At 57.0% G+C, this 17,281-nt stretch overlaps 1 protein-coding gene across 3 annotated transcripts; it reads left to right on the top strand.

Annotated features, from left to right (window-relative positions):
- The first annotated feature begins 5 nt into the window (after positions 1-5).
- Positions 6-16,343, top strand: TMIE (transmembrane inner ear). Of its 3 annotated transcripts, none has more exons than XM_030810182.1 (4): positions 6-844; positions 11,284-11,401; positions 14,586-14,735; positions 15,042-16,343. In XM_030810182.1, exons 2-4 carry the CDS (start codon positions 11,350-11,352, stop codon positions 15,143-15,145), a joined length of 306 nt encoding a protein of 101 aa, XP_030666042.1. In that variant the 5' UTR covers positions 6-844; positions 11,284-11,349; the 3' UTR covers positions 15,146-16,343. The 3 variants fall into 3 exon arrangements, with proteins under 3 accessions (XP_030666042.1, XP_030666040.1, XP_030666039.1); XM_030810180.1 differs by lacking the exon at positions 6-844 and adding an exon at positions 7,365-7,612; XM_030810179.1 differs by lacking the exon at positions 6-844 and adding an exon at positions 7,369-7,612 and having other exon boundaries at positions 11,284-11,367.
- Positions 16,344-17,281: the final 938 nt, after the last annotated feature.

Here is a 17,281-nt window from a genome sequence, read left to right as displayed (position 1 = left end):
CGGGTGTTGCTCTGGAGTTGCGGGGGCCACGGGCGGGCCACGGAGGAGGTGGCGCGCGGCATTGATCCGTCCCGCCGCCCCAAGCCTCTCCTGAGGCCTCTCTCTGGCGTCCCCCGGGATCCGAAGGCCCCTGGGACCCGGCGCGGGGAGGAATAGTGGGAGACTTGACCCCTCCGCCCCCTGCGCACCCACGCGCACACTTAGGCTCGCCTCTCGGGCACCGCTTCCCCTGCAAGGCTCCGAGACCGCCGCGCCACCACCTCGCCCCGCCAGTCAGTCGCTCTGCGAGCCTGTGGTGCAGCCCCGTGACCTCCCGGGTCTGCCCTGAGTCACAGAAGCCAGCACACGCGGTGCGCTGTGTGGGTTCGTGGAACTTGGAGCCGGTAGAGGGGTATACTGAGGCGCCCTGCGGCCCCCTGGGCTGGGTGTCCACGGCCGGCCGCCCCTCCTGTGCGACCTTGGGGAAGTCCCCTTTCCTCCCCACTCCTGAGTCTCGCAGGCCTGGTAGAGTATGAAGCTGGCCGGGTGTGCTTTGTGCGAAGGCCTGAGACCTTGGAAAGGGTGGCTGAAGACTGATCTGGGACAGACCCCCCGGGAGCGGGAGGGAACTTAGTTCAAACCTGTAACAAAAAAGCCCCCCGTCAGCAGCCTGATTCCCCCTCTGGCCACCAGACTAGTCACCCGTTGCTCTCAGTGGCACTCAGGTTCCAGTAAGGAGGAGGCTCAGGGTCCAAGGCGGCCGTGGAAGAGCAGAAAGGGTGGCCCACCAGCCCCCTACTCAGCCCCTAGTGAGGAGGTGGGAGGCATCCCCCATCCTGCCAGGCTGAAGAGACCCCCAGTGGAGGTAAGTGGGAGCCAGGGGCCTGCCAAGCTCATCCCCTGGCTCCCCTGTGTTGTCGCCAGGTGGGAGTTTACCGTCTGCCAAGCTGCACATCACCCCTTGGAGGGTTTCCAGCCTGGGACCCTTGCCTGAGTGACTGCAGGCCCCAGTGACATCACCCTCTTGCCCCACATTGCTCTCCTCCTGGGTCCCAATCCTGCAGAGCCACCCCTTCCTGCTTGTCCATCCCTCCCCACACTGCCAAGGCCTGCCCTAGCTCTGGCCTCCCCTTTTCCAGCCTTGTTTTCTTGCCCCCTTCTGCACCCCCTGCTGCCTGAGGGGCTGCACTCCCAAAGGCCCTGCTCCTCTGATCCCTGCCTGCTAGAGGTGTTGCTGTGTTGGTGGGTAGGGGCTGCCTCAAGGAGGCCTCTGGTGAGGTGTCCCTCTGACCCTCTGGGAAAGCCTCTCCTCCCCATGCCCTCCACCCCCAGGCTCCAGACCTCGGCCCCCACCCCCCTTCACAGCCCTGATGGCCTGCTGGACTGTCTGCTGCGGCACTTGGCTCCCTGAGTCTACAGCACAGCCTGGCAGAGCCACCGCCCCAGCAGGTGGAATGAACTGAGGCTTCAGGTTCTAAACAGGCCTTCCCTGTGGGGATCCTGTGTGCCTGTGGGGCAATGGGAGGTAGCGGAACATTCTGGAAAGAGACCTGGTATGGGGCCTTGTGCTGCCTTCCTCCTGCTGTGTGATCACAGGCAGTGTGTGGCCTCTCTATGGCTTAGTGCCCCTGCTGGTGAAATATCTTACCTGCACCTCCTTCTTGGGGTTATGTGGGACTCTGAGAGGAGGGGTATGGTAGGTTCAAGGGGCTCCTTCAGGGATGAGCACGGTTTAGAGGATCTGTGGGTCCCCTAGAGCATGGGTGTGGGCCACCAGGCATCCCTGGGGCTTGGGAAGGAGACAAGGGCCAGAGAGTGGCCATGGCCTCAGGAGGAGCATATGGCCTCACCACTTGTGACAAACAGGGGCAGGTGGGGCAGGGCCCTGAGCAGGACAGATCTGATCTTATGCTAGGTGTCTCTGGCCTCACTTTCATCATCTGTACGTGCAGCTGAGGGAAGGCAGTGCTGCCTGGGCTGGAGCAGGAAGGGAAGGGCTCCCACGGCTTCCTCCCTAGAGCCCAGACTTCCTGTTCAGCCACATCTGGGGGAGTGGGAAGGCTGACTGAGCTCTGTGTGGCAGACCAGTCCTTTCCCCCATTCCCTGGTGACCTCATGGGCATTGCAAGCCCAGTTTTCCTATCTGCTAAATGGGGCAAGACCTGCCCAGCCTCTCTTCCAGCTCATTCTTGGCTTGGAGCCAGGTAAGGCCTCTGGTAGTGCCCAAAGGACAGCCTCTGCTGAGTCCACCTGCCTTCAGTCCCCTGCAACACAGCCAAGGGCCCCTGGCCAATCCCATCACAGATGTGTATACCCATCCACACCACTCCCGCACCCGCTGCACACAGATACAATTCCACAGTCAGGGAACGGGTGGGTCCCTGTGCCACATGGACCCATCTACCACTGAACCCACTAGTAAGGACTCCAAGTTGCACAACTCTAGTGGCAGCCCTGGGTACGAGTGTGCAGATCGTGTGCCCATCCACAGGGACACAGACCTGCCACTGCTCCAGGGAACACACACATATGTGAATGGCACCTGTGATTCTGGAGCCATTGAGACTCACACCCAGCCACACACAAAGCTGCGTGCAGAATGCACATGCACGCCCATGTGCACCAGTGCCTTAGCACACAAGGCACGTGCTCAAGCACACGCAGGTCTGACACAGGCCTGGCCCAGCCCCACAGCTATTCTGAGCTGAGCCTGGGGCCGATGAGGTCAGGGACAGCCAACTCCCAGCAGGCCCCAGCTGCTGTGGCACAGGCGTAGGCTGCCCAGCTCCCACCCCCACCCTAGGCTGAGTCCCTGGATCCTAGCCTAGGTTTGTGACTGGGGGTCCTCATTTCCTACCTCCAGCTTCCCCAGAGCTAAACTTTAAGCCCTGGGATTTCAGGCTCCAGGAGAGAACATTCCACAGGGTCCTCTGGCCACTACCGCCTGCCTTGCTCACAGCTTCCAGTTCAGAGGCCCTGGAGGCTGGATTGGGTCCCTACAGGAAACTCACAGGAGCTAAAAATAGTACAGGAGGGAGAAGCAGGGCTCTGCAGACCAGCATTCACAGCACCATGTATGGAGGGGACACTGTCTTCCAGGGAGCAAGGCTGGGGTACTTGGAGTCCAGAGCTCCCCAACCCCAGATATGATGGGCCCAACTGATTTTGGGGTGCAGGGGGATGTGGGGGCCTCCTAAGAAGTAGAAACAGTACTGGACACTGGGCAGTGCCTTGGGTTGGAGGCAAAGGCTGAGTTGGAGGCCATAGTTCCTGTGTGACCTTAGGCAGGGCATAACCCCTCTATGAGCTTAAATTCCTCACTGAAAAGCCCTCAGAGATGTAAAGTCCCTCAAAGATGGGAAAAAAAAAAAACCCATGTGGTGTTAGGTATTGATTTTCATCCTCGGCTCCTGGCTCATAGCTCCCACTGCCCTTGTTACAGTCTTTGGCTATAATGTGTTGGGCCTCAGGGCAGGCCCCAGGAAATGGAATCTCTCTGACCCTCTCCTGCTCTGCTTTCACCTGCCCCAAGCCAGGACCCTAATTTTCCCACGCCCTTCTGATTGCGAATCTTAAGACCCTCCCCAGAGAGGGTCCTGCCCTATACTCTGGGAGGAAGGAATGCAGATGTCGTGAAGCCTCCATAAACCCCAAGAGGACAGGGTTCAGAGGGCTTCCGAATAGCTGAACATGTGGAGGCTGGGTGGCATGCCCAGGAGGGCATGGAAGCTCCACACCCCTTCCTCCATATCTCGCCCTATGCATGTCTTCATCTGTACCCTTCGTAATACCCTTTACAGTAAACCAGTAAAAGTAAATCAGTGCTTCCCTGAGTTTTGTGACCCACTCCAGCAAATTAAGCCCAAAGAGGAGGTTGTAGGAACCCCAACGTGAAGCCGGTTGGTCAGAAGTTCCAGAGGCCAGACTGGCAACTGGTGTCCTGGGGCTGGGTGGGCAGTCTTAGGAACTGAGGCCTACAGTTTGAGAGAGTTTTCAAAACTACTGTAACTTTCAGGATGTTTGTCTTAACATGGTGTTTAATACTGGAGAATTGGAAGCAACAGAAATGTTCAACAATAGGACAGAGATCCAACAAGGCTTTTTGTTTTTTTTGTTTTGTTTTGTTTTCTTTTCTTTTCTTTTTTTTTTCTTTTTTTTGAGATGGAGTCTTGCTGTGGCCCAGGCTGGAGTGTAGCTCACTGCAACCACCTTCTCCTGGGTTCAAGTGATTCTCCTGCCTCAGCCTCCCGAAGAGCTGGGACTACAGGCACGTACTACCGGCTAATGTTTTCTATTTTTAGTAGAGACGGGGTTTCACTGTGTTAGCCAGGATGGTCTCGATCTCCTGACCTCATGATCCACCCACCTCAGCCTCCCAAAGTGCTGGGATTATAGGTGTGAGCCACCGTACCTGGCCCTTGCTGAGTTTTTATACAGTGTAGTATCACACAGCCTTTAACAAGAATGATAATAATTATAATGACTAGCATTTAATGAAGGCTTGTGATATGCTGGTGCATGATACTGAATTAAAAAAAAAAATAGAGATGGCGTCTTGCTATGTTGCCCAGGCTGGTCTCGAACTCCTGGGCTCAAATGATCCTCCTGCCTTGGCCTCCCAAAGGTGTGAGCCACTGCACCTGGCCTATGATCCTGAATTATACCTGTTTTACAGATGAGGGACTGAAGCTCAGAGAGGTTAAGTAGCCCACCTGAAGGTTCACAGCTGTCAGTATGCTCATGTCCCAGAAACCTTAGTGCAGTTTTAAGCTTTAACAACTTCAGAAGTTAGGACATATAAAGCTACGAATTTACCAAAAAATTTTTTTGAAAGTTTGTTTAAATTCTCTTTATGCTACTTTAGTTTTGTGAATTTTGAATGACCTAAGTTTCTTTTTCTTTTCTTTTCTTTTTTCTTTTTTATTTATTAGAGAGACAGGGGTCTCACTATATTGCTTAGGCTGGTCTCAAACTCCTGGTCTCAAGCATTCCTCCCACCTCAACTTCCCAGTGTTAGGATTACAGGCATAAGCCACCACACTCAGCTGACTTAAATTTCTTTCAGTCAACTTTTACCATCTTCAGAGGGCACAAAAGGAAACTTAAGCTTTCAAATGGTGTTTCTTCTTTTTTTTTTTTTTTGAGACAGAGTTTCGCTCTTGTTGCTGCCCAGGCTGGAGTGCAATGGCATGATCTCGGCTCACCGCAACCTCCACCTCCCGGGTTCAAGCGATTCTCCTGCCTCAGCCTCACGAGTAGCTAGGGTTACAGGCATGTGCCACCACACCCAGCTAATTTTGTATTTTTAGTAGAGATGGGGTTTCTCCATATTGGTCAGGCTGGTCTCGAACTCCTGACCTCAGGTGATCCGCCCACCTCGGCCTCCCAAGGTGCTGGTATTACAGGTGTGAGCCACCATGCCTGGCTAAATGGTGTTTCTCATACATTTGTAGCTTTATACTTCTGAGGTTATTAGAGCTTAAAACTGCCCTGAGACTTTTGGGACACCCTGCTATTTAAGTCAGTTTGACTTTGAAGCCCGTATGATAGTATTTGGCTGTGGTGGAGTCAAGGAGGATCTAGAGTACTTGAGTTAGTTAAAAAAAGTTCTGGGTACAAAAGTATACTAGAAATAGTGTACAGTAAGATCTCAGCTGTGTTCAGGAGTCTGCAGAGAAGTGGAACCCACGCAGAGCAGTGGCCATCTCAGGGGACACCGGGGGACACACATGATTGTATTTTCTTTCGGATTTCTTCACTAGGCTTGCCCTACTTATTGATGGATGGATAGATGAACTTTACAGAAAACAGAAACAGCTCTCCCCTGGGCTGAACTGTGATTGGGAGCCTGTATGCAGCAGAGCGCTGCCTGTCCTGCTAAGGAGAGCCAGCACTCCCATATTCATTAATTCATATCATCCTCACATCAATCACGGGAGTCTCGCCCTCCCCATGCCATGGATAAGAAACAGAAACAGAGGAGTAATGCTTTGCTCAATGCATTACTGACAGGCTCACTTAGTCCTCACCCTGTCTAGCCTTCCTGACCCCATGTCCCGAGGGTGACCTCCCTGACTGGTCAGTGTGACTTTCCCTAGCCTGGCTGTGACCAGCAGCATGAGGAAGTGGGGATTGGAGTGCTGCAACAAGTGATTTGGATTTTAGCAGAGTTCCTGTTTGCCTGGCCAGGGCATGCCTGGGGAGGACTGGGTGGCCCAGCCCACTCAGTCCCTAGACTTTGCCTCCCTCGTTGAGCGTTTCCTCGATGGGTCTCCTGGGCTGCAGTCCTTCTCCAGCAGCTCTCGTTTTCCTGCCTGGCTGTCATCTCCAGGCCCTGACACTGGCAGGTGTCCGCAGGTGGCCCTCTGCTCCCTGCTGCAGCCTGCTGTGGTCCTTGCCCATTCATGGCATGTCCAGGCCAAAACCTCACAGGGCTCTGGAGCCACAGGGTCTCCCTGGTTCTCAGGGCAGGCCTTGCTGGGCCATCCCCAGCCTGCGCAGGCCTTCACCAGTGCCCCTGGTGATAAGGGTTCCAGGGGCCCAACACCTGGGCTGCTTCTCCTAACACTCAGCAGCAGGAGATAAATAAGAATAGAAGGAAGGAAGGAAAGGAGGGAAGGGGAGTCTACCAACTCCAGGCCTCCCCGCTCCTCTTCCTAAGTCTTCAGCCCCTCACCCAGATCTCTACATCTCCTCAGAACCTCCCTCTGTCCCTCAGTTGTCAAGGCTCAACATGGGGTCACGGCCAGAGTGCAGTGTGGGTCAACTTCAGCATGAGGTCAGGGTCCTGGCTTAGACTGAAGTCAGAGTCAGTGTTCAGGCTGGGGCAGAGATTGAGGGCAGCCAGGGTCAGAAAATGGTCCTCCAGCCCTTCCAAGGACAGCCCACTTCTGTCCTGTGGGGCTGAAGATGCTGTCTTCTTCTGGAACCCTCCATAACACTGCCGGCTGGCTGCTCTGACCATACCATGCCCTGCTCTCCAGCTCCGGTGTCCAGGGTGACCAGAGCTGCCTCTGGGCAGGAAGCCAAGTCAGAAAGCCCAGGACATCCCTGAGCGCCTGTCACCATGGCAACCTGCCCTCTCTGCCCCCCCCAAACTCAAATCCAGTATATTTTTCAAATCCAGCATGACAGAATGGGAAGGGCCTCCTAGATCAGCAGATTCCAGCCCCACCCCCTTGTCCCAGATGGAGAAACTGATGCCCATTTGCAGAAGGGAGGGGGACCTGTTGATTAGGGACCTGGCCCCAGTCTGTCCTCCCTGCCGCCCACCCCCACCTCAGTGTCCCTGGGGATGCGGAAGGTGGGGGCAGGGAGGGGGAGCCTGCGGCCCGATCTCCCGGGAGGAAGGGGGCGGGCCCTCCACCGCAGCGATGGCGGGGGCGGGTGGCGCGGGAACCTGACACCGAGGATGAATAAATGATGCTCGCTGACTACCCGTGGCCAAAGCCCGTGGCCACCGAGCGCCGGCTGGCAGGGGCAGTGACCGGCGGCCGGCCGGTTCGTCCCTGGGCTCCGCAAGCGGCGCGGTGGCGCGAAGATGGCGGGGTGGCCGGGCGCGGGTCCCCTCTGGGTGCTGGGCGGCGCCGCACTCGGGGTGTGCCTCGCGGGGGTTGCCGGGCAGCTGGTGGAGGTGAGGCCGCGGCGCGCAGGGACTGGGGAGGCTGTCACCCTCCAGGCAGGGGGCTGGGGGAGAGGGGACGCCTTTCTGATCCGGAGCTTGTTTGATCCCTTCCTCTTGCCCTGAGAGATCCAGTCTCCTGGGCGATGCAGCCCTGCCCCAAGCCCTGCCAGGCTGTGAGAGAGACTCAGCCCCACTCTTAGGGTCCCTGGTCTGATGGAAGGGCACAGTCCCAGATTTCTGGAACATTAGTCTGACGGGGGAGACTCACCTTGACCTTAGGGAGTCCCAGCATGACTGGGGACACAGCCCCGCCCAGACTGATGGGGGATACTGGGCCCCCATCCTCCAGCCTTTGGTCTCACTGGCAGGGAGGTGCACAGCCCTGGGTTTCCTGGACCTCTAATCTGATGGAGCAGATCCTGGACCTCTAGTCTGATGGAACAGACCCTGAATTTAGGGTCTTCTGGAGGCAACAGTCTCTATCTCCAGAGATGCTCCAGGGACCCCTGTCTAATGGAGGGGGAGACATAGCCTTAAGATGGAGATGAGGGCATTCCAAGTCGGAGGGTGGGGGCAGCAGGATGAGGAGACCCTTTACAGAGAAGCCATGTGGAGCACCAGGTCCAGAGGGGCAGGCAGGGCAGGACCCAGGGACTGGGGAGTCTGACTTGGTCCTGGTGATAACCGAGAGCTTTAGAAGCTTTCTGCTCAGAGATGACTCATGATGAGTTCTGGTTTGGAAGGAGGGTAAACTGGGAGCAGGCACACAGTGGGAGAGGTAGAAGGAGCTGCTGAGATAGCACAGAAGCAGGTGGAGAGGATGGCTGGCGGAGAGCCCTGGTGGAGAGCCTGGCTGGGGCCAGGAAGGGTGGGGCCATCTGTAGCCTCCCTAACCCCCTTGTACCCCACTCCTGCTGAGCCTAAAAGGGGAGCCAACGAGGCAGCTGGCAGATCAGACCTAGAGTTCTGGATTGTGAGGCTAGAGGGAGAAGGCCCAAGAGCCAGGGCCAGGGAGGAGCAGGGGATGGAGGCTGTTCAGGCAGGGGCGGACCAGAGGGAGCAGGAAAACAGAAATGCAAGAGGCAGTGAGAGGTGCCCAGGGAAGTCCTGAGGGGCGGGGACTTGGGGACAGTGTGGGATAGGGAGGACAGAGCCATGGGGAAATCGTTACGGGGGGACACAGCCCTGAACTGGAGGGTTTGATGGGGACATAGGGACAGAGCCCTGGACCCGGATGTAGCCTGTCCCTGCTGTTGCCCAGAGGGTGTGACCACAAGGCTGGGCTAGAGTCAGGTGTCAGCTCCAGTGTCCCTGTAAGGGGAGCTATGCTGGCTTGAGCCCTGTGAGGCGTACTTGGGCTCCTCACAGGCTGCCCTGAGGCCTGGGTACAGAAACTGAGCTGGCCTAGGTGCAGACAGAAAGCTGGGGGCAGGGGTTAAGTCAGCTCCCAGCCAAGGACTCTTCTCCCTCACCCCCAGGAACTCATCTTCTCCCAGTTCAAGGGAAATTGCATTTGGAGGCCATCTGCTTACAGCCTGAGCAAGGCCCTAGCTCTTCCCTCACGGAAGCACCAAAGACATGGGCAGGGCTGGGGGCCATGTCACCACCCACCTTAGCCCTGCGTGGGTCACCATCACCCTCCATCAGCCAGTGAGGCTCTGAAGGAGGTGGGGGCCTCCATGCTCCACAAATCAGACCCCAGCAGGGCCCACCATGAGGAGAAAACCGGCTGTTATCTGCTGCCGTCCACCCAAGACCCCTATCTGTGAGAGTAGGCCCAGCTCCACCCACATCAGGGCTGGGGCAAGAATGTGTAGGAAGTGAGCTGCCTTGGCTCAGAACCTGAGAACTTTGCCATGGCCCTCAGAGTCTTCCAGTCGTACAACCAGCAGGGCCAACACATTGGGCCTTAGAATTAGGGCAGTTGCCACCACCAAGCCCCTAACCCTAATTGCACAGACATGTCCCTGACCACACCCACATGCACGCCAACCACACATGTGCCCAACCTCACACATGTTCCCCAACTTTACGTACATGTCTGACCCCACACATATAGCCAGGGGACAGTACTGAGGAATGGTGTCTTCTTGTCAATAGCTCACCCTGGCAAGGAGAAAAAAGCCTGAGAATCAGGTACCAATCCCAGCCCACAGATCCTCTGGGTTACCTGGGACAGGTTGCTGATCCTCTCTTGAGTTCTGCAACCCACACTGAAGGGTGGCATTCACTAGATGAAGAAGCGCCTGGCTCATGACAGATGCCTAATCCATGTTTATGGACCTGGGGGAAGAAGGGCTGGATGGTCTAACTACAGGTTGCCTTTCTTCTCAGAGAACCAGAAGGGACTTCTCGTGTCTGTCGTTATTTGGTAATCAGTGGACAACATCTCATTCATATGCCCCAGGGTTCTCTCTCCCTCAGAGGACAGACCCCTCTCCCTGTCCCTCAGCCACACTAAGTGACAGACATGGGGTCATATCCATCTCTGGTCAGGGACGGATCTTACTCAAATTCTACAGTGTGGGTCCATGTCCCTTCAGACCTAGGCAGGACTGTGTCCCCTAGACACCCAGGGCAGAGCTGTGTCCCCTAGACTCCCAGGGCAGGACCGTATCCCCTAGACACCCAGGGTGGATCGTGTCCCCTAGACACCCAGGGTGGATCGTGTCCCCTAGACACCCAGGGTGGATCGTGTCCCCTAGACACCCAGGGTGAAGCATGTCCCCTAGACACCCAGGGCGGACCATGTCCCCTAGACACCCAGGGCCAGGGTCATGTCCCTAGACAGCCAGGAGAAGGGTTGTCTCCCCTCAGACCTGGGCAGAACTATGTCCCCTAGACACCCAGGATCAGGGCTGTGTCCTCTCAGACCTGGGGCTGGGCCATGTCCCTTAGATATCCAGGACGAGGCCATGTCCTCTCAGAACTGGGGCAGGACTGTGGCCTCTAGACCCTGGGGCAGTGTCCTAACCCCTCAGTCCCCCAGGGCAGGGTCATGTACCCCTGGAAAGTGGGAGTGTCTGGCTGTGCTCTATTCAGGCTTGCTACAGCCGCACTTCTGCCTTTCGGCCTCCAGGTGTCGCCACAGCACTGCAGACCTTTTATTTATCCAGTGCCTGTCCTGTGGACACTCTGTCAGAGTCTTCTGTTCAGAGGGTGACTCCTAGTAGGGTAGGCGACCAAAGGAGGCCACCTGGCAGGGGTCCAGGCCAGCTGGCAGAACTATGAGGCCCGGACTCGTAGCTCCACACCCCACCCTCACTGGGGAGATGTGAGAGCAAAGCCAGTTAGCCAGCACCCCCCAGGCCTCGCCAGGTCTCTGGCCTTGGTCCTGAGACCCCATCTGCCTGGGTGGAGCCCAGGACTGGAGTAGGAGGGTGTGTTCGTAGGGGCCTTAAACCTGGCCAGGACAAGCCATCCACGTTTGCTCCTCCAGGCCTTGCTTTCCCCAAGCATCAACCACCCTCCCACTTCAAGTCCCTGGCTCTGCTCAGTTCTCTTGCTCTAAATCTGGAACTTTCCAAGGTCTAGGGTGTTGGTAGCACATGCTTAAGAGAGTTGATTCTAGGAGATTCTGATATGCTTGGGCTGAGTGTTTGCTGAGACCTGGGCCCTTCTCAGCCGGTTCCAGCCGGCTGGCCTCTGCCTAACTCACTCCCCTCTCTCCTGACCCACAGCCCAGCACGGCCCCTCCCAAGCCGAAGCCGCCCCCGCTGACCAAGGAGACAGTGGTGTTCTGGGACATGCGCCTGTGGCACGTGGTGGGCATCTTTTCGCTCTTCGTGTTGTCCGTCAGTGAGTAGCTGTTCCCTTCCCTCTCCACCACACTGCAGTGGGAACACAGCACCCCCTGCCCCCCCAGAGGGCTCGGAGCAGCAATTCTGGGCAGTGCAAGTAGGCCAGGCACCCGCAGGAGACCCGCAGTGGTTTCTGGCACCTCCTGATCCACACAAACTCCCCGTGGAGGGCTGACAGGCCGGTGGTGACCTGAAGTATTCTGCCGGACCCAGGGAGGTAGCCACATGGCAATTACGGTAATTACAGGGAACTGCACTGAACCAAGGACTGGGACGAGGACGTGTCATTTTTCCCTATGGCTGGCCTCCTGATGCTTTTCCTGCAGTTTGGCCAGCTTAAAGGCCCACACCCAGGGGCCCCAGCAAGGCCATCCTCCACTAGAGGCTCCCCAGACGCCCAGCAGATGTGGCTCCCAGGCTTCGATCCCTGCCTTGTCAAATACCATTTTCCGGGAGTGACTCACACCCGCCTCAATTAGAAGCAGGAAACCCATTCCTCTCCTGGGCCCTGGGAGCTTCTTGATGCAAAATTGCAGCAGAAATGGGCTTGGCCTGCTCCTCTTAGCCCTCCCCTCAGAATGGAGGTCTGGAGTTGGGGAAGGGGACAGAAAGGCACAGGACACGGAGGCCGAGTGGGGAGGCTGCCATGACACAAAGCAGTCTGACAGAGGTTCCCATGAGGCAAAAGCAGAGTGTGGGGGGGATGTAGGCGGTAAAGGGAGGAGCAGCCCACTCCCCTGCAAAGGTGTCACAGAGGAGGGTCCTCTGAGCTGCAGACTAGCGGGAGGGTAGGTGGGGTTTTGCAGGAGGGAAGGCTGAAAAGGCATTCTGGGAGAGGGAATAGTGTGAGCAGAGGCTGGAGGAAATGCAGCCTCACACAGGGTCTCAGATGACCCCAAGTGGACATTTGCTGAGTGCACCCCGGGTGGGGAGGTGAAAGCTGCACTTCGTCCCAGCTGGAGCTGTCCCGGGATGAGGTGCCCACAGAGAGCCCACCCAGGTGTGAGGGGCTCCAAGGAAGACATGACATCTGATTTGCATGTGCTTCTCCTGGCACCAGAAGTGCCATCCCAAGAGAAAATATCTGCCTGCAGAAAATCCCCGCCCCCTATCTGAGCGAGAGCCTATGCTTTGTTCCCAGCCGAGGCTGAGAACCAGTCAGGCATCTTCGTGGAGGCCCCACAGACAGACAGGTGTGCCTGCAGCCTCAGCCAGGTGTCCAGAGAGGGAAACAGCCCTCTGCAGGGCTGGGGGGTCATCTGCCCTACAGGAGCCACAGGCGCAGCCTAGGATGCAGGTCTAGGGAGCAGCAGGGAGAGCACTGTGGGCCTCAATACACAAAAAAGGTGCCTGGGGCCACATGAGAAAATTGCAGTGTCAGACCCCAAGCGGCACTTGGACATCAACCACACAGACCATCTCTAACCCCATTTCCTAGAAAGGGTGAAGGATAGTCCCAAGACGCCTGAGCAGCAGGCAGCACTTGTTACCTTCCATTGCCAGATCCAGGCAGTGGGGGCAACACAGCTCCCTCTCCTGGGGGGAAACATTTTTCCTGCTTCCCAGTCTGCTTGGGCTGTTGTTATTGGAGCATCACCCCCAAAGCCCTGCAGGAAAAGGGGCTGGGGCTAGATGGGGTGCCCCTGGAGGTCTCCTCCAGCCCCAGAGACTTATATCCCAAGCCCCTGCCTGGGCCCTGGAACTTGACCCAAAGCTCTTTGCATCTCCCCTTCTTTGAAGAGAAGCAACCAGGCCAGGCTGTGTGGGGCAGGCCTGAAGTGAGGGGTGGTGTTTGAGCCCTGCTCTGGCTGCCATCAGCTGCCCACTGAGCTCCTTTGGAAGCCCCAGCCTCCCAGGGCCTGGGACCAGCCTGCATGGCCCCTGAGTGGGCATGGTCCCAAGGAGGTTCCTGGTGGGGTGGCTAGAAGAGGTGGCCTAAGCCAGGAGGGTTAGGATTGGGTACCAACTTTGGGTCTCAGGCATGGGCACAGGTTCTGGAGAAATCCAGGACCCAGCTTCTTGGATAAGGCCTACTGTCTGCTCAGGTCCACGCCCAGACAGTCAGATCTACAGCTGGGGCCCTTGTGCAGCACCCTCCTCCAAGTGTATGCCTGGATGCTGTTGGCTCCCCAATTCATTCACTCCAGAGTCCAGTCCTGTTCCCAGCAGCAAAGGCTTTGAGATCATCCCATTCATTCATTCATTGATTTTTTTCGTTTATTCTGAGCCTGGGTGAGACCTAGTGGGACCACAATATTTGTCTGAAGGGGTTCTGACTTGGTTGCATAAAATGACCCCAGAAGGTACTCCAGTCCAGGCTACATAGATCTGATCCATCTTCCCCAAAATAGACCTGGCTAATCCTCCGTGGGCCCTTCTGCCCCCAGAAGTCTGCCAGGAAGTTATGTCTGGTCATCTGATTTATAATAGGAACCAGCTCCATCCCCTCCCCTAGGGTTGGGGCCAAGGTGGTCAGGCTGTGGGGACCTTAGAAAAATAAACTCAGTCCAGCCAGGTCCTGGCAGCCCTGATCTGCCCTACCCATCACTAGACAGGCCAGCTCCATGCCCTGGCCCAACTGGCGTGGGTGCAGCTGCCCTCAGCCGGAAAACCACTCCTGAAATAACTCCGTCTGAGGTGAACGCCTCAGGGCAGGGTCTGTGCCCTCTCATGGGCTCCCGCCCTAGCCAGGGAGAGCCCAGGGATGTCCTGAGGGAGGCTGAGGAGGACATGCAGAGCCACGTCCTCTCATGACTGAGGCAGCTTTGGCCTAGCTCTCAGTGGCGTGGGAAGGAGAAGCTAAGTTGCACACCTGGAAGCCTGGGTTGGAAGTGCTGGGTGGCCCCCAGGAAGCTATGGCTTAAGTCATGGTGCAGACTTACCCTCCAGTGACTCTCAGTCCAGTCAGAAAGACCCTCAGGACCAGGACTGGTGACATAATTTAGCCAGGGGCCCTTCCAAGCACGGGGGCTTGTGCAGCTGCATGAAGTCAGCCCTGCTTAGGAAGGCCACCTTGGTCATCATAGGGTCCACAGGGTTTTGTCAAGATGCTGAGCCTCCTGCCAGAGTCTGGTGGGTGAGACATATGTGGGTGGATGGGAGCGGGCCTGAAGGAAGGCGGATGCCATTCCTGGGGTGTCTGAACCCCAGCCCCAGCCAAGCCTGCTCTGTCCTCCCTACAGTTATCACCCTGTGCTGTGTCTTCAACTGTCGTGTGCCACGGACCCGGAAGGAGATTGAAGCCCGGTACCTGCAGCGAAAGGCAGCCAAGATGTACACAGACAAGCTGGAGACTGTGCCACCCCTCAGTGAGCTCACAGAAGTCCCAGGAGGTGAGTTGGCCCTGGCTCAAGCCCTGCTGCGCCAGCCAGTTCCTCAGTCCTGCTGCCTGGAGTCACCCTGTTCCTCTGCTCCAACCGCAGCAGGTTCAGGGAGGGGCCCCAGCCCTGCCCCTGGAGACCAGAGCACAGAAATTGGTTGGCATGAGGCAAGTAGAACGATGAGCCTATTCTCCAGTAGGAAGAAGGAAGTTTAAAAAGACAGAGTGTAGGAGGTTCTGGGGCTCTTCCCCTCGGGACAGTCAGACCCCAGGACCTTGTCTCACCACTATCACATGGTCTCTTCCCCCTGCCCCACAGAGGATAAGAAGAAGAAGAAGAAGAAGGACAGTGTGGACACAGTGGCCATCAAGGTAGAGGAGGATGAGAAGAATGAGGCTAAGAAGAAGAAAGGAGAGAAATGAAGACATCCTGGACAGCTTGGGCTGGCAGGTCCTGGAGCTCAAGCCGTGGCCGGGGACCAGGCATGTTGGACTCTGAGCTCATTTGGGGACCACAGATTCTGTGGTCAGAGGGGGAAGCTGAGGCCCATGGCCACATCCTCATGGCCCATCAGGGGCAGGAACCAGACAATCTAGTAGGTGTCCTGCCCCCCAGCCTAGGCTTGGCTCCTTTCACCCCATCCACATGAGTACTGTCTCGGCAGAGGTGGTCTGGTGCCACCATCCCTCTGCAGATACACTGCTCTCCCCACCCAGACCTGCCTGTCTCCCACCCTTTCTGCCAGGGATGGCAGTAGCTGTGAAGGATTAATGGGATAAGGGTTTACTTCAGCCACCCTTTCTGGCACGAAATGGCTGAAGTGCATGGGTCAGGGTGTGAGACCACACCCAGACTGGCCATGAGGAGGCAGAGAGGGTCACTGGGGACATTGTGGCAGCAGGAGGGACTCTGTCTGGCCAGGGAGGAGCCCCGATGGTGGGGAGACTTCCCCAAGCCTGGCAAGGGATCCAGCTCAAGGGAATGAGTAGAGGTGGCTTCAGAAATGGAACCCCCCAGCCCAGCAGATACTAAGCTCAAGGCAATGGGCTACCCTCATTTCACACGTTGTGATGAAGCTGAGGCTGCTGCCAGGCCCGGCATGAGGCCCCAAGGCTCGAGCTCAGGGCTGGGGGCTGCAGGGCTGGGTCAGGGGTACACAGAGCTAAGGCCAGTGGGCTAGAGGGTGCAGGAAAGAGAGTTGGAGTCTGGGCCCCTCTTGGGAATCAGAGTATGTTTAAGAAGCCAAGGGGGACCTCAGGCTGTTCTGGTGGCCCCTTCTATGCCCAGCTGTGCTGGGAGGTCTCAGGGCCCTAGGAGATCACAGCAGGGACTTCTGCCTGCTGACCATAACAGCGCCAGCTTCTTTGCAGCTTCCTCTTCTACCATTTCCCACTACGGGCACCTAAAAGAAGCATCTCTGACCAGAAGACAAAGGCCCAAATAGCACCTGGGGGAGGGAAGATGCACAGAGGCACTTCCAGATGGCATCGAACAGACTAAGGCTCTGAAACCTAGGCCTGAACACTAAGGTCTCGAGACACCAGAGGTTTCTGAGCCAGGAGAGCCTGCTGGAAAAGCAGCCTGCAGAGGTCTGTGAATAAAGTTGAGTGCCTTCTCAGAGCCAGGCCTAGAAAACGGCCTCCTGAGATGACCCCTCGGGATGCGCTATTCCTGGGGCATTTGTGTGGAGGGTGATGCAGCAGTCTGTGACAGATGGCTCAGGCCAGGCTAAAGTCCCCTCCCTGACTCTTCTCCCAGCCTGAATTAGGATGAGATAGAGGGAGAAATGGGAGCCAAGAGGCTGAGGGGCAGCTGCAGTCACCTGGGCCCACCCCGGAAGCAGGCACGGGACTCGGGAGGGACGCTGCCAGCTCTCTGGGTGCTGAGTTCACAAGGCTGCATTCATGACTTTCAATAGACCTGTGATGGTCTGTGCCCAGCGCTGGGGACACAGAAGAGTCAAACCTGGCTCCTGACCTGGACCTGGATCATCACTGTACAGGGAGGAGAGTAATCCAGGCTGATGAGGAAGGAGCATGACATGGGGTCTTAGGAGCAGTGAGGGGCAGAGCCATGGCAAAAGGCCCCGCCATGGAAGCTGAGGACTCTGACACCAGATGGAGGCAGTTGACTGACCTCTGCCCTTAGGGTCCAACCCATGGGCCTCTCATACATAGGGGTGACAAAGGCCATTCTATGCAGAATTTTCCTATGTGGCCAGGCAGCAGAAGTCCAGAGGGGTAGGGGCCACTCAGGGTCACACAGAGCAGCAGTTGCTGAAGACTGGGGGAAGTCCAGGCCTGAGCTCCACCTGCCCCTCCCCTGACATGGGGCCACCACTAGCCTTTTATGGGCAGGCCTGGCTGCTGATGGTTGGAATAATGGCTGACTCCAGTGGGTGTCTGTCACTGTCTCCAGACAGGAGACAGAGATAGAGGGTCAAAGTTCACTATGGCTCTTTGGGGCAATGAAAGGCTGTGTTCTAGCCTCTTGCCAGACATCAGCCAAAGTCAAGGAAAGCCCGACTCCCACAGTTATCACAGAAAGAGCACCCACTT

The sequence above is a fragment of the Nomascus leucogenys genome, chromosome 4 (assembly GCF_006542625.1).
Source record: "Nomascus leucogenys isolate Asia chromosome 4, Asia_NLE_v1, whole genome shotgun sequence".
NCBI lineage: Eukaryota > Metazoa > Chordata > Mammalia > Primates > Hylobatidae > Nomascus > Nomascus leucogenys.
Note: the sequence above shows the minus strand (reverse complement) of the source record. Positions and strands in the feature narration are given on the sequence as shown.

What these genes read in the sequence shown, in the direction of transcription:
- TMIE (XM_030810179.1), top strand. Translation starts at nt 7,399, where the DNA reads ATGATGCTCGCTGACTACCCGTGGCCAAAGCCCGTGGCCACCGAGCGC. An exon ending in TTGCCGGGCAGCTGGTGGAG is followed by an intron (nt 7,613 to 11,283) that starts GTGAGGCCGCGG and finishes CCTGACCCACAG; the next exon opens with CCCAGCACGGCCCCTCCCAA. An exon ending in ACATGCGCCTGTGGCACGTG is followed by an intron (nt 11,368 to 14,585) that starts GTGGGCATCTTT and finishes TCCTCCCTACAG; the next exon opens with TTATCACCCTGTGCTGTGTC.